This window comes from Helianthus annuus, chromosome 13, assembly GCF_002127325.2.
Source record: "Helianthus annuus cultivar XRQ/B chromosome 13, HanXRQr2.0-SUNRISE, whole genome shotgun sequence".
In the NCBI taxonomy this organism is placed as follows: Eukaryota; Viridiplantae; Streptophyta; class Magnoliopsida; order Asterales; family Asteraceae; genus Helianthus; species Helianthus annuus.
This window is the reverse complement of record NC_035445.2, coordinates 124,062,938-124,079,805: the sequence shown is the minus strand read 5'-3', so window position 1 is coordinate 124,079,805 and position 16,868 is coordinate 124,062,938. Positions and strand designations below refer to the sequence as shown.

Here is a 16,868-nt window from a genome sequence, read left to right as displayed (position 1 = left end):
ACCAAAATTATTTGTTCTGTTTTTTGTTCAACCTTGTTAAAATGTCATCATTTTGGAACGATAATTATTTCGGTAATCGCTATTCTAACGACACATGGGGAGCAAATGCTGCCAATGAGGAGGAGGAGGTTGTGTCTGGAGTCCCTGTTGATCAAAAAACACAGTTGCCAGACTTGAACAAGACTCCCACTCCACCTGTTGATGAACCAAATTACTCGGCGCATCAAGTGTATCCAGATTACGGATATGGGTATGAATCTCCGTACGTGCAACAAAGATGATACGGTGCTGAGAATGCACCTGTTGATGAACCATATTACGACGCAACAATCGTATCCGGGTTACGGGGTATACGAGGATGAAGGTGGATACGGAAGTTACAGTGGATACGGTGGTGAAGGTGGATACGGGGGTGAAGGTGGTTACAGTGGATACGGGGGTGAAGGTGGTTACAGTGGATACGATAGATATGGGGGTGAAGGTGGTTACAGTGGATACGGGGGTGAAGATGGATACAGTGGATACGATAGATCTGGGGGTGAAGGTGGATACGGTGGATACGGAGGCTACAGTGGATACGAAAAACATGGTGGATATGGTTATGAGCCCCGTAACACATCACTTTATGAACCATCTACCCCGGGCAATCCGTTTCAAATAAATGAGGTATCACATTAAAATAATAATTATTATTATTGTTAAAAATATTATAATTATAATTATTATTATTATTGTTATTATTGTTAAAATACTATAATAATAATTATTATTATTATTATTATTATTATTATTATTATTGTTGTTATTATATTATTATTGTTATTATTGTTAAAATACTATAATTATAATCTAAAGAATTTAATATAATAAAAATTCATATTCTAACATATCCCAACTGGTAGCCCAGTTGGTTTGTGCGTTGTTTTGTTTGCGGGAAGGCGCGGGTTCGAGTCCCGTCCTTGTCCGGTTCGTTTGGGTTTAAAACCCTTTTTGTTTTCTGAATTTAATTAATAATTATATTAATCCTAACTAGTGTATATAAGGAATTAAGTTTCATATTCTAACAGCTCCTAGTAGGAGGATAAACTGGTTAAGGCGTTGCGGTTCTAAACGAGAGGTCACGAGTTCGATCCTTACAAGGACCGGTTCTTTAAAGAATACCCCTTTTTACCGATTTTTATATATTTACACTTTGGTCCCTGAAGTTTCAAATTTACAAATATAGTCCCTGAAGTTTTGAAAATTGACACAAATGGTCCATGAGGTTTTGAAAATTGACACAAATGGTCCCTGAAGTTACGAAAATTGACACAAATGGTCCCTCTACTGTTTAGTTAAGTATGCTAACTGAGTTAGTTTTTAAAGAAGAAATCTTTATATGAAAGTTAACCTGGTTAAACCATTCAGTTAAAATAGTTAAAATAGTTTCAATAATGACCATATTAGTCTCTGAGGTATGAGTTTCAATTATATTATAATAATTATTATTATTATTATTATTATTATTATTATTATTATTATTTTTATTATTATTAACGTAACTTTTTTTAGGGTTTCATGTATCTAACTGATTTGAAGAATTGGGTACAAGAAACGGGAAAGGAGTATGGTTACGTAATTGTTACCCGCCGATCAAAAATATTAGCGGTACTACTGGGATGGTATGGCTTGTGTGCGCCCGTAGTGGTGAGCACCGTAGTAAAGCAACAGTCAGGAAAGCTAGTAGCAAAAAAATCGGTTGCCCATTTTCATTACCCGCCATCCGGTACGTGACGAATGACACGTGGGAGTTACAAGTGGACAACGCGAACCATAACCACGAACCTACGACGAGTCTGTTGGGCCACGCTTTTGTGCGAAGATTTACTGAAGCCGAATACAAGCTAGTGGAGCAGCTAACTGCTCAAAACATGGAGCCACGTATCATATTTCAAACCCTAAGAAAGTAGTTCCCTGACAGCCTGCATGTTCCGAAAGACGTGCAAAATGCGGTACAAAAAACTAGAGCGACACTAATGGACGTAAAGACTCCTATGCAGGCACTAGAAAGCCTGCTGCATGACCACCGATTCATTTACGACACCCGACAGGAACCCAAAACAGATGTCGTAACAGAGATTTTCTTTGTTCATCCTTATTCAATCACTATGTGGCGTGCATTCCCGCACGTGATGTTGATCGACGCGACCTACAAAACAAACCTCTACAACATGCCATTTGTCCAGGTTGTGGATGTATAACCGACTCGTGGTTGCCAACCGAGAAAGTAAGTGTTCCTTCAACAAACGACTCGCCTAATCTATTATATTTTACACACGCTTTTACATTTCATTATTTTATTTTTGCTGGTGTCTATGATTACGTCTACGAAAACTGGCTCAAAGACTATAAAGAAATGTTCGTTTATGCGTGGACCGATAAGTGTCGCAACTTTGGTCAGCGCACCACCAACAGAGTTGAGAGCCAGCACGCAAATTTAAAAAGATACATTACGCACGGGAGTTCATTGGTGCGAATAGCAAGATGCGTCATTGATATAGTTGAAACTCAGTACGATGAAATACAAAAAAGTTTCACCTAGAGCATCGAAAAAACGATGAACCACCACATACACCCGCTGTTGGACAACCTACGTGGAAAGGTTTCCCATGAAGCACTTAATTTGCTGGCAAAAGAGCTAATGAGGAAGCTGGAGGTGTTGCGGAAACTTAACGCATCATGTGGTTGCCATATGTGGCTTAGCTGTGGATTGTCGTGTGCTTGTAGGCTGGAAAACTACAAACGTACAGGTAAAAAATATTAAAACCACAAACCTTTTGTTATTTTGTACGATTTCGCTGTTTCTCACACCGTATTAACTTAACTGTGCAGGGCGTATGATACAACTCGACGACATAGATGTATTCTGGCGTAAGCTTGACTTGCTCCCATGTAAACTGGTAGACGAGGAAGTCGATATTGTAGCAGAGCTCAATAATGTGCGGCAACATTTAGAGGCGCAGTCCCCCATTCAGCAAAAGAGTATGCTTTCAAAGATAAAAGCGGTCTTCACCCCGAAATCGTCAACCAAGAAACCACCGATCGTCCAGCAAAATACTCGTGGTCGGCCTACATCAAAGAAAGTACAAGAAAGGCTAGATGAAGTTGCGAGGTTAGACGAAGCTGCGAGATACAGCTCCTATGGCGAGGACAACAACGTATATACCGCTTCCCCCAAACATAGGTACGATTTACCCCGACACAACTCATACGTACCATCAGAGGGCTCTCATGGAACTGGTTCGGTTGTGAAGTCTGAAAAACCTAAAATGCAACGAAACAGTTCAACAAGTTCTAAAAAGAAGGAGACACGGGATGATAAGGGTTTTCCATTAATAAAGGGGGACGAGCACTTGTTAAGCATTAAGAGGTTTAAGAATCAAATTCCATCAGAGTTTCACTCTTACATATCGCGTACACAAGATGTGACCCCAGACGGTCATTGTGGGTACAGGTCTGTGGCTGTCGGGTTAGGTTTTACGGAACACGTATGGCCCAATATTCGAAGAGATTTACTACTGGAGATTGACCATAACGAGTCGTGTTGGAAGCATGTATTCGAAACATATAACAAAGGAGACTTTAAACGAATATGTAAAAGCATCGAATGGCATTCAGTGAAAGGGTGTGGTCCAAGTCACTGGATGGAAATGCCCCAGGTAGGGCTTCTCGTAGCACAAAGGTATAATATTGTCCTCCACGTGCTAAGCAACGAATGGAGCACTACCATCTTCCCATTAATGGATGCCCCACTAGATCCACGACCTCAAGCGATAACGCTCGTACATGTTGACGGGGGACACTTCATACATGTTAAGTTGGAATGAGACTACCCCATGCCTTTAGCGACCCCGTTGTGGTCGACACATCGATCAATAGCTGCGAAACGGTGGGAAGAAATGTATAGACCGCGGTTACAGCACTACTACGAGTTAATCAATCCTAAATCAGACCCAGACAAAGACAGAGAACCGAGTTTAAATGTTATCGGAGATTAAGCGGAAACTTGTATTTTTGTAAATTGTAGAATTTTTTTAATTTATAAAGTTTGTATCATTTTTAATTTTTATAATTCAAATAATATCATTTTTAATTAATTTATAATTCAAATTTTTATAAACATAATTTTTGTATTATTTTTAGCTTTTTTAAATTATATTTGTGCCATTATTTATCTAAAAATATTGTTTTCTATAAATACAAACCAAGGAAAACACAAAAAAAAAAATGGACCTATACGTTGCGTAGGGATCCCTACGCATCGTATGATAAGCAAATGACAATAAAGCCCCTGTTTTTGGCTTCCTTTAGCCTCGGAACAAGGGTAAAAAGGTAAAATGGCAAACAAATATTTTTTTTTAATTATTTAGTCGAAGTCGAACCGTAACCGGTGTTTAAGCCGGCAGCTGTTTGGGGCTGCGTTTGCAGCCGTAAACCGGCGTTTAAACGGCTGCAAACACAGCCCCAAACGGCAGCGATTTCGCAGCCATTTGCGGCTGCGTTTGCAGCCGTTTAAACGCCCGTTTAAGGCTGCAAACGCAGCCGCAAACGGCAGCGAAATCACAGGGACTCCCTATCAGTTAGTTTAGAAATAGCTGGTATGCTCCCTATGGTTTGTCATTTTGTTACTCGGATAGTCCCCAGAATAAATGTCAGGGGACTATCCGAGTAACAAAATGACAAACCATAGGGAGCATACCTGCTATTTTTAAAAGTTGGGGACTAAACGTGAAAAAATGTTAAACCACAGGGACTATCCGGGCAATTAACTCTAATAAAAAAAAAATATAATTTAACGACGATCTTAGTTTTGACGCTCGTAAGGCGCGTACGGTCCTAACGAGCGTCGAAACTAAGTTCGTCGTTAAAATATATATTTTTTTTATTATTTAGTCGAAGTCGAAACGTAAGGCGCGTAGGTCTCTAACGAGCGTCGAAACTAAGTTCGTCGTTTTATATTTTAACGACGAACTTATTTCGACACTCGTTAGGGACCATTTGTGTCAATTTTTGAAATATCAGGGACCATTTTTGTAAAAATTGAAACTTCAGGGACCAAAGTGTAAATATATCAAAAAAGGGACCATTTGTGTTAATTTTTGAAACTCCAGGGACCATTTAAACAAAATTTATTTTTAAACAGAAATTTTTTAAACAGAATATTTTTTTATTATTTAGTCGAAGTCGAACCGTAACCGGCGTTTAATCGGCGTTTAAACCGGTAGCCATTTGGTGTTGCGTTTGCAGCCGTAAACCGGCGTTTAAATAGCTGCAAACACAGCCCCAAACGGCAGCGATTTCGCAGCCGTTTGCGGCTGCGTTTACAGCCATTTAAACGCCCGTTTACGGCTGCAAACGCAGCCGCAAACGGCGAAATCGCTGCCGTTTGCGGCTGCGTTTGCAGCCGTTTAAACGGTCGTTAGGGACCTACGCGACTTACAGTTTGACATGGAATAAATAATAAAAAATATATAATTTAACGACGATCTTAGTTTTGACGCTCGTAAGGCGCGTACGGTCCTAACGAGCGTCGAAACTAAGTTCGTCGTTTTATATTTTAACGACGAACTTATTTCGACGCTCATTAGGGACCTACGCGCCCTACGGTTCGACTTCGACTAAATAATTAAAAAAAATATTTTTACGGCGAACTTAGTTTCGACGCTCGTTAGGGCCGTACGCGCCTTACGAGCGTCAAAACTAAGATCGTTGTTAAATTATATTTTTTTATTATTTAGTCCATGTCAAACCGTAAGTCGCGTAGGTCCAGCCTCGAAATAAGTTCGTCGTTAAAATATTGTTGGTGCATTTCATCTGTTGATTTCGTCTTGGATCAAGTCTTTGTCTTAGAATGTTATTTTAGGGTTCATTGTTCGAGAAATCAGGAAATTATATGTGTTTAGTGTGCTAGGTCCGCTTATACGGACATAGGAGGTTCCCTTTTGTGTCAGGTCCGCTTATACGGACATAGGAGGTTCGCTTTTATGTCAGGTCCACTTATACGGACATGTCCATGTAAGCGAACCCACCATGACTATATATAGGGGACACATGAGCGAATCTAGTAGTAGTGAAGGTGATGGTCTTGTAAGGTACGGCGAAGCCCTGCCATTTTGTCTCCGGAGCTTGTAATTTGTTAATAGATCAATAAACGAGACGTTAAATAGTGAAATCAAGCTATACGAAGACCGAATCAATGAATTCCGCCTCTGATTCAGTCTAAGCACTCTTTTGATCGACTCGTCAGGTCGTCAAACGTTCCTACAACTGGTATCAGAGCTCAGGAGGAAGAGTTCTTACTGTTTAGCTCGATTTTCGCTCAAAATTCTTACTTCTACACCTTCTTTCTTCGTCAGAACGAGATTTTACGGTTGGAATACGCTCAAAATTTCACAGATTATGCGTAACAATATAATATTGTCAAATCCTTGAAAGTTTGAGGCTGAAATTCACAATAAAAACGGGTCAAAACGTGTTCCGAATTAGGTCCGCTTTTACGGTATCACATAGATTCGCTCCAAACTTCAGTTCAGGTTCGCTTCAAAAAACATCATAGGTTTGCTCAAGTGACACTTTTAGATAGGTCCGCTCCAAATGTCATAACAGGTCCGCTTGAAAATCTGGTTCGCTTCAAATTGAGTTCAAGTCCGCTTTTGTGACATCATTGGTTCGCTTCAAAGGTCCTTTGTCATTAGGTTCGCTTTTAATACACTTAGGTTCGCTTTTCTGACAACCAAAGGTCCGCTCTTGTGGTCACAACATAGGTCCGCTCATAGTCTTATGAAACAACCCATGTGACATACATATATCGGCCCAATCACAAGTGTTATCGGCTGCATGTGATGTTTTATATTGTCAGTTGTTAAAATCTTATGCATGTGAACTGTGAACCGAACATTTAAAAGACCCAATCATTTAGCATCTTAGTGAAAGTTAACGGCCCAATCGTTGATAATTGTTGGCAGGTGAATTTATGGTTCATGTGCACCGCTCCACTATAAGTGAAGGCCCAATCACTTGATTGTTGAATGTTACAATATTAATTGGTTGATTAGTTACGGCCACACACAAGTGAACAATTGGTCCAATAAAAAAAAACATTTGTTAGCTCAAAGCTGTTGTCATCATATGCAAACTCGATAATATGTCCACTGCCCATTATTCAGTTTGAGGTCGAATAGAATTGTATTGTGTTGTGGAATTTTAAGTGTTGGCCCAATCATTCGTTGACCATTAATATTGACGGTTTATTTTTTTGTTGTTTGCCCACTAAGTTGAAAGGCCAATCAAAGTTTTTCGAAGTTGCTTTTGTCGGCCACATATTTTCGGCCCAATCACTTTAATCACTGTTATAGTTGTAGCCCAATCATTGAAGTCCATTTAATACATTGTCGGCCACTTGATTGATTAAAAAAAACTAAGTCAAAGTGTTGGTTTAGTGGGGTGTTTGGCCTAACCATATCATATTTTGTTATATTCATTGATCAAAGGCCCAAGTTTCATTATCATCGACCCAATCAGTAAAGGCCCAATCAAAGTGTTTGAACAGGTTGTTTTTGAAAGAGATGGACAAGATGTTTGATGAAAAAGAGAATGAGTTGGTTGAAAGGTTAAATAGATTTGGAAGGTATCATACGAGTATGTTTGATCAAGATGATAAGCATATTTGGACTCTTGAACTTGAAAACTTTGCTTGTCAACAGAATGAGAGCTTGAAAGAGATGGAAAAAAGATTTGATTACTTGATTGACAAGTTAAAATCATTTGGAATAAAATTGACAGATACCGAAAAGATATCAAAGTTGGAAGCTGCTTTACCTGCCGAATGGGATGATGTTTTAAAGGAGTTAAAACAAAAGCCTAAATTCTCGAAATTACATCCATCTGATTTCATCAGTAAACTTCAGAAACGTCATTATGAAAATCTTGATAAGAAGAAGATATTGATAAATAAAATCAAAGATCATCTAAATGAACTGAATCTGGGAAATTTGGATAAAATCAATTTGGATGTAATTACTGAGATTAATAAAAGAATTTGTATATGTTTTGGTGCAAAACAAAACATGAAGTATGATTATAAGAGAGGATGTTATATTGAAGAGAATTTAAAACCTCTTGATTTTGTTAAAATTGTTTGTGCAGGAACATACAAGGTAGAGATAAAGGAAATGTCAAAGAATGTGGAATCTGTGAAGAATGAATCTTCAAGTTCTGAAACAGTGTGTTTCAAATGTAACAACTTTAAGACTGAAAATGACAAACTCGTGAAAGATGCGGAAAGTTTGGCATTGGAGTTCAAGAAGTTGAAAGATGAGAAACAGGCTGATGATAAGCAGATTCTTATTCTGAAAGGAAATTGTGAGAAGTTGAAAGCTGAAAATAACAAACTGTTAAATAATTTGAACATTTTGACATTTGAAAACAAGAAGTTGAAAGAAAAAGAAAAAGTTTTTGAAGAAAAAGTTTTTGAAGAAAAAGTTAAGGTTTTGAAATTGAAAACACAAGAAGTGAAAAAGAATTTCAAAATCAAATGAAAATTCTTGAAGATGGGAGAAATGTTTTTAGTCAAAACAACATTGAAAAGCAAAAATTGATCAATTCCCATCTTCAGAAAATTATTAAACTTGAAAAAGAATGTGAATGTGCTAGAAAGAAAATTGAAGAGTTGGAAAAAGAGCTTGAAAGCAAAAAGAAATCTTCAGAAGATGAGGATTTCTGGATTAAGCTAGAAAACAAGAATTTGAAAGCAAATGAATCAAAATTCCAAGAACAGATAAAAGTTTTGGAAAATGAAAAATCTGTTCTTGAAAATTTGAAGAATGAGAATGAAGAAACAATCAAGACTCATTTTGGGAGAATATCTCAGCTTGAAAGTGAAGCTGAGAATTCGAGGAACAAAATTGAGGAACTTGAAAAGAAATTTAAAGGTTTTGTGACTTCATCTAAGTTTTTGAATATCCCCTGTCCAAAACCGATCAATTCTGTTCCAATAAGTGACGATGTTACAAACTTTGACAACGTCCAAGTTGAAGATTGCGATGAAAAATCTGATGATGTAAATGAAAAATTAGAAAAACAAAAATTGTTTTTAAATTTGAAAGAAAAATTTCAGAAAACTGTTCTACAATCGACTGAAAAGGGAGAATGCTCTAAGCAAAAACCTTTGAAGAAGAAAGTGGAACAGAAACAAAAAATTTAAAATGAGAAAAATTTTCAAAAACATAATAAAAGTTCATCAGATCGATCATCCAATCGTAATGAAAAATTACAAAAAGTAAAAAATGAAAACTCAAAAATTGTTGGCAATAAGTGGTGCAGGTCGGACCACAGTGCTCAAAAGCCAAATCCAGCAAACTTGAGGAAAGAATATCACCAAGCCAGACAATGCTATGATCTGTGTGTTTGGTGTGAAGGTGGTATACGGTATGATAACAGAGTGTGTTACCGATGCGGTTATCAAGGACACATTGTTGTTAACTGCCGGAATTGGAGTTATGAGACTAGAAGATGCTACAATTGCCAAATCAAAGGTCACATTGCCAGAGAATGCCCAAGGAAATCGAATGACAGATTGAGGGTTAATTCTCAGAGATTGGCAAAGATTCCAGTCAAAGTCAAGCCCCATGAACAGAAGGTTCTAAAACCTAAAGTTCAAGATCAGACAAGTCAAGAAAAGAAAGTTAAACTTTCACAGGGGCAAAAAGACAGACTGAGGAAGAAGAGAAAGAAGGCTAGAGAGTATTTGGAGAAGATTTTGTCCTCGGGTTCATCCGTTGGAAAGAATAAGAGTTCTGATGAATCAACTTCCTCGGCTGTAAAGTCAAGCAAGATGAATTCATCAGATACAAATTTGAGGACGAAAGAGGAAAAGAGGAAGAACAAAATGGTCGGCGATGAATCTGACAGGTCAAAGTCAGACAAGCCACCTGCGGGCAATGATTCTGGTTCGTCAAAACCAGAGGAGCCATTGGTTGAGGTAAAAAAGGAGAATTCAGATTTAACAATGGATGATGCAAATTTTCCACCATTGTTGAATAAGAATTTGAAATCACCCAAGGACCGTCAGGCTTGGGTGAATCTGTTTAAATAGAAAAACCTGACTTGCCGGAGCTCCCAGGTTGGTAAGCGTGGAGCATGAATCGGCATCTTTCTTAAAATTTTATTCGGTAACGTCATTCATTCAAAAGGTAAAAGGTTTGTTTGTGATTGATTCAAGTGGTTCAGATTTTGAATCAGATCAATCCTACAAGTGGTTAATCAAGGTCATTAAATTGAACTTGAGTTAACTACATGATTTGATCCCCAGTACCTACAAATGTTTGGTAAACAAACTAATTTTTTCCGGAAAAACCATTTTGATTAAAATAAACTTAAGTGTTTTGAGATCATAATGGGAAAATAGTTTGTTGAGAGGGGGAGTTCTGATTGTTTACGCCATGTGGATGGAGAATTGATGCGATTCTTATCAAGTTGTCAAATTTGTACAGTTTGTTTCAAATTTTTCCAGAAAATCAAAATTGAAACATATTTTGATTTTAGGGGGAGAAAAATTTAAAAAAAATTAGAAAATTTGAAAATGTCAAAAACATTGAAAAAATTAAAAATGAGTTTTTGGTGCAAATAGGGGAAATGATAGTACATCAGCTAGACTGGCACAGTACGCTAAAGATTTGTAATGTATAAATGCAATTAAGCAGTCTCGCTAAAGATGTGCCGGTAGGTTTTCACAGAATTAGTAGATCAGATTGGGATATAAACATAAATTTCACTTGCGTCTACGTGGGGAACACCTCCAGGATATATAGGTAACCCCTGAAATCCTGTTTGAAGGGTCCCGTATTCTGAGATACTAGGTCTTTATGCTCAGTGATATCTGGGGTATTATCCCGGGACTTCTGTTGTATGGAAGTACTGACCTAGTCCCCGGATAATACTTTCTGCAAAAAGCTTTGAAATACAAGCTCGCCCTCAGCAATTTGATTAAACAATAAAATTGATAATCTTTGCTGTTTTAAAAAAGATCCTCTAAAGGGGACCCACCTTAAAGTCGAAGTCGTCATCTCTCTGCGTATACGGAAGTATCGACCTGAGCTCTCACGGCCCTCGCACCTACCCTTTAACAGATATCAGCTGTGGTATACTCACCTGTAAGACTGAATACTGGGGTCTGGATACAGGAGTATATACTAAGATGGGACACATGTAGATGTTTAAGTTTTAAAACACTAATTCAGTATCCCGAACAGGTTGAACATTTTGTGAGAATTTAAGTGGATCAATATATCGACAATCAACGCGAACTGTTTAAAAGCTTAAAATGAAATAACAGCTTAACGGTGCTAGTGTCTAGTCAGCAGCTGATATGATCCTCTTGCACGAACTCACAAAAATATGTTTGTATATATTTCATTTCTGCATTTTAATTGTTGTTATTGCATTTGTGTTTCATATTTGAAAAATCCAAAAAGATTTTCGATAACTGATGTTGGAGAGCTGAAATTCAAAATCTCAAAGGCTAAACAAGATGAATAGTTGGTTTGGTTAAAGTGATTTGAAATGGTTTATCAGATTTTGGAAAGTTTAATAAACTGTTAAATGTGAAAAAATCTTGAATATTCTTAAATGATTAGTTGATTCATTAAGTTGAATCACAATTGTGTTTGTTTGTGATAGATTGTTTGAGTTGTGCAGGTTTCTGATCCTGTTGCTACGAAAAGCCAGGAGATACATCAGAACCTGAGAAGAAGTTTAAACTGATAAAGCCAGGAGTTGATTTCAATGGTGATAACAGCGATCCCAGCATGATGATAGGGGGAGTCTGATGAAAGTTAGAGCCAGAGAAAGATCCAGGTACTTTATTCCAGGAAGAGTTCCTGAAGAAGACCAATCAAGATTGAAGAGCCCTAGAGACTGTTCAAGACTAAAGAAGTACAGACATGAAGTTGCCAAAGACTTGATGAACGACTACATCAACATCTGAGGGGAGTATGTTGGTGCATTTCATCTGTTGATTTCGTCTTGGATCAAGTCTTTGTCTTAGAATGTTATTTTAGGGTTCATTGTTCGAGAAATCAGGAAATTATATGTGTTTAGTGTGCTAGGTCCGCTTATATGGTCATATAATAGGAGGTCCGCTTATACGGACATAGGAGGTTCCCTTTTGTGTCAGGTCCGCTTATACGGACATAGGAGGTCCGCTTTTATGTCAGGTCCGCTTATACGGACATGTCCATATAAGCGAACCCACCATGACTATATATAGGGGACACATGAGCGAATCTAGTAGTAGTGAAGGTGATGGTCTTGTAAGGTACGGCGAAGCCCTGCCATTTTGTCTCCGGAGCTTGTAATTTGTCAATAGATCAATAAACGAGACGTTAAATAGTGAAATCAAGCTATACGAAGACCGAATCAATGAATTCCGCCTCTGATTCAGTCTAAGCACTCTTCTGATCGACTCGTCAGGTCGTCAAACGTTCCTACAAATATAAAACGACGAACTTAGTTTCGACGCTCGTTAGGGACCTACGCGCATTACTGTTCGACTTCGATTAAGTTATAAAAAATATATTTTAACGACAATCTTAGTTTTGACCCTCGTAAGGCGAGTAGGTCCGTTACGTGCGTCAAAATCCGTAACGAGTCAAAAATATATTGTTTTTTTATCTTCATTTAATCGATGTCGTCTGATTATTATTTATTGACTAGTTTCCATTTATGCAGGTATTTACACAAAATGATTTCCACTTCGATCACTGCTCGAAACAAAAGCCGGGAGTGGTGTACGAGTGGTGACTTGTTCTTTTTATATTGCCTCTTATACAAGAGGCCGTGCGCTCTCGCCTACGGGTTAGCGCAGTACTTCACCTCCGCGCATCATCGACAGGAGCGCGGAATGCTATTCGGCGGCGCCTACGTGACCAAGATAGTCCATTCGTTGGCCGTGTAGGCCCGACGACACAGCCAAAGCGGATGGGGATGAACACAGTAAACGGGATGCACATTACCAAAGACTTTCCATGCGGGAAGCGGTTAAAGAAACTATACGACACGCAATACGAGCTTACACAACTGCCATAACAGTTCCCTCTGTATTATCCCCCGCACGATCCGGAGCCGCATGAGCCGGCCGCCGTTCTTCCGCAGCCACCACAGCCGCGTGGACCATCCGGGGCGCCTCAGTTCCCACGCCATGTTTGGCCCGGTCCTGACCCGTCACATCAGCGGCTGCTTCGGTACGTTGAAAGGAACAACTATCTGTTGGAGTGGGTGGCTGCGGCGCAGCAGCAGCAGCGACAGCATGACGGGTTACCTCCACTACCCTTCATTGCGGATGCGGAATGGGATCAGCATCAGCAGCAGCAGCATCAGGAGCAGCAGCAGTAGTATTTTATCATTTTGTTATGTATGCACAAACTTTTCTTGTATATATCAAACTTTCGGTGTAAACGGTTTAACATATTTTGAAATGTTATATACTATGGTGTACATATAAAATTCTGGCAGGTTATTTAACATGTTCTGTTGTATAGATAAAGTTCTGGAAGTTTAATAAAATTCAGGAAGGTTATATACGCTGCGTATTGACCAATACGCAGCGTATATAAACCTGGCAAACTTTAGATACTTCAAACCTACCAAAATGACCGCAATTTTGCAGATGTTTTATATACGCTGTGTATTGACCAATACGCAGCGTATTGCCTTAACTAGTGTATATAAGGAATTAAGTTTCATATACTACCAGCTCCTAGTAGGAGGATAAACTGGTTAAGGCGTTGCGCTTCTAAACGAGATGTCATGAGTTCGATCCTTGCAAGGGCCGGTTCTTTAAAAGAAGACCCCCTTTTTACCCATATTTGATATATTTACACTTTGGTCCCTGAAGTTTCAATTTTTACAAAAATAGTCCCTGACAGGGACCATTTGTGTCAATTTATGAAACATCAGGGACCATATTTATAAAAATTGAAACATCAGGGACCAAAGTGTAAATATATCAAAAAAGGGACCATTTGTGTTAATGTTTGAAACTCCAGGGACCATTTTTGTAAAATTTAAACTTCAGGGACCAAAGTGTAATTATATCTACGCTGCGTATTGGTCAATACGCAACATAGACACACCTTGTTTTCTGTGCAATGATTGGTTATCAGGCACTGAGATCTATGGTTTATCTACGCTGCGTATTGGTCAATACGCAGCGTATTGGGTTAACCCTATATGCTGCGTATATAAACCCTAATTTTGCTAGGGTTTAGTGCGCCAATAGGCACTTTAGTGTGCCAATAGGCATACCTAATATTAATTACCCCTTATTAAACCACTAACCATTTCTAATATCATGGTGTAAACATTTTAAACAAGTTAAAAGTCTACTAATAAATGATTAATTAAGCTTCTTTTTGCAAATATCTCAACTAACCACATACTAAACATCCAAGACAATTAACTATAATCAAGAATCCAACATCAATAAACAAGGTTGCAAACTAATCATCAAGGATTAACATAGAAAGTGCTAAGTGTCATTACAAACTTGATTAACATGCTAATGGTTGTTTATGAAGCAAGGAATACTAGTGTTTTTGCCCTTAGGCTACAATATTATATAAAACATCAACCAAATGCTTGAATAATAAACAAAATCATGGAAAGATTCAAGAATCAAACCATAAACAAGCACTAGATTGAAGGCCCGGATGGTAACGGAGCTTCTAGGCACAATGGGGGCTTGATTCCGATCAAAAGACGTAGTCTCCGGAGCCCAGAAAATTGCCTGAGATGCTCCCAAAAGTCCAGTGTTTCGACCAGAATGCCCTCTGCTGTTTTTTATAACTTTTTCAATCGGCACGGTCGTGCCAATAAAGTGCACGACCGTGCACCATTCATGAGATACTGTGACGTCAGCAGATCTGGGCAGGTTTTCAAGATTGGCACTACCATGCCACTGGTGGCACTGCCGTGCCAATGGTGGCCGGCACTGCCATGCCAATGGTGGAACTACCGTGCATGTCTGAGCTGTAGGCCTGGTCTTCGGGATGGCACTGCCATGCCAACTTTGGCACTGTCGTGCCAAAATTGGCACCACCATGCCAACAGCGCTGAACTCAACAAAATCTTTGTATCTTTGCCGTTTCGCCCGGAAAATCCTCGTTTTCTTCATCTTCTTATTTGGCACGCTGTTTGAGGCCTGTAAACAGAAATATACCCGATTAAGTATCCAATCCTCAGTTTTACGGCCAAAAAACGGGTAAAATGGGGTAAAATGGGGGAATAAAGTATATGTATTTTGGTGAATATCAAACCTCCCCACACTTGAACCTTGCTTGTCCTCAAGCAAGCTAAAATTAAAATGTAATAAAAGATAGTTTCTAGCGAGAAAATGATTTTACAAACTACCTACTAAAACACATACATACGGTTAGCCGTTTTTTTTTAAAGGCAACGTCAAATGATTCAAACCAAACAAGCACATGCAAATATATGTAGAGATAACCAAAAAGCCGTGATTTCGCTTCCGATTGACTTAGCATGCTAATTTTCACACATCTCACAATGTTCACACACACTCGGCTATATTTGTGAAACATACATAAAATGTGTATGTGTAAACACTCAATGCCTAGACAATGAAACGTGTGATATCATAAGCTTGTCACAAGATCTTATCTCCACCAACTAACATGTGAAAAGGTGTAAATCAAGAGGTCTTTACGGGTTGTAACGAAAGGCTTGGGTGAAGGGTGTGGAATGGAAATTTTAAAGTGACTAAATGGTTAAAACTCGATAGTTACGTTTAACAAGCGTAAAACAACTAAACTATAAATAACTAATGGCTCGAAAAGACAACCTTTGTGCTATCGAGCTAATTGATGAAATTTCACTATTTTAGCACTTAAAATTGCTCGAATCTTGTCGTCTTCACCTTATTTTGGGGTGTTTTATTTTCTGATGATGATTTTTTATTATTTTTTGATTTTTTTATTTCTAATGCTTTTGTACAACAAATAACTAATTACAAAGAATGCTAGTTACACGGTAACTTTAACCGAGTTTTAACACGAAGGGTTAAAAATAAAAAGGCTAAATTTGGCTAAGTGGGTTAATTGGTTGGGTAAAAGAAAGAAAAACACGGTGAAAGGCTCAACATGGTTAGTCCTAGTGGGTAACGTCGGGTTTAGGGAAAGATAAAACAAAGAAAAAGGCTAATAACAAAGGGTTTTCTAAGTGCCTCTATTACTTCTGCACAATTTTGCACGTTTATGGTCTCGAAAAGTATGCTATTGACAAGTTCTAAATTACCCGAGACATCCGGCTCACTCCTACTCCGAAACAAACAAACATATAAAGAATCTAAAGCTCAACCATGCTCACATAATGGAAGGAATGGGTAAAAGTGCGACAATTATCATGCAAGTCGTTCTTTGTTTGTCACGTTTTTTTAGTTATCTTTTTCGAAATTTATTTGGCTTGTCGGTTCTTTATTGTTTCTGATGCTTTCTAAAACAACAACTAACCGGTTTGTTTAATAAATATTTTTTTGTTTTTGTTTTTGTTTTGTTTTGTTTTTTTAAGGACAAACAAAGTTACAATGTTAAACCCCCTCCCCACACTTGAACTTCGCCTTGTCCCCAATGCGAAACCCAAAATATAGAAATAAGAGAATAACGCTTCCCTGAAGATGATTGAAGATGGTACGAAGCTCCACTGCCAGTTCTACTGTCTCTTTCCTGTTCAAAATGTGCTTCAAATACCTGCATAGACATCACCACGCAAAACAGAACACGAGGCAGTATCTGGTCGCAACTCAAAATATATACTAG

General features: G+C 38.3%; 1 protein-coding gene across 1 annotated transcript; it reads left to right on the top strand.

Moving 5' to 3' along the window:
• Window positions 1-2,596: 2,596 nt before the first annotated feature.
• On the top strand, window positions 2,597-3,866 carry LOC118485849. The gene is made up of 2 exons (XM_035982341.1): window positions 2,597-2,789; window positions 2,872-3,866. The coding sequence occupies exons 1-2, from the start codon at window positions 2,597-2,599 to the stop codon at window positions 3,864-3,866; spliced, it is 1,188 nt and encodes a 395-aa protein (XP_035838234.1).
• The last annotated feature ends 13,002 nt before the right edge of the window (window positions 3,867-16,868 follow it).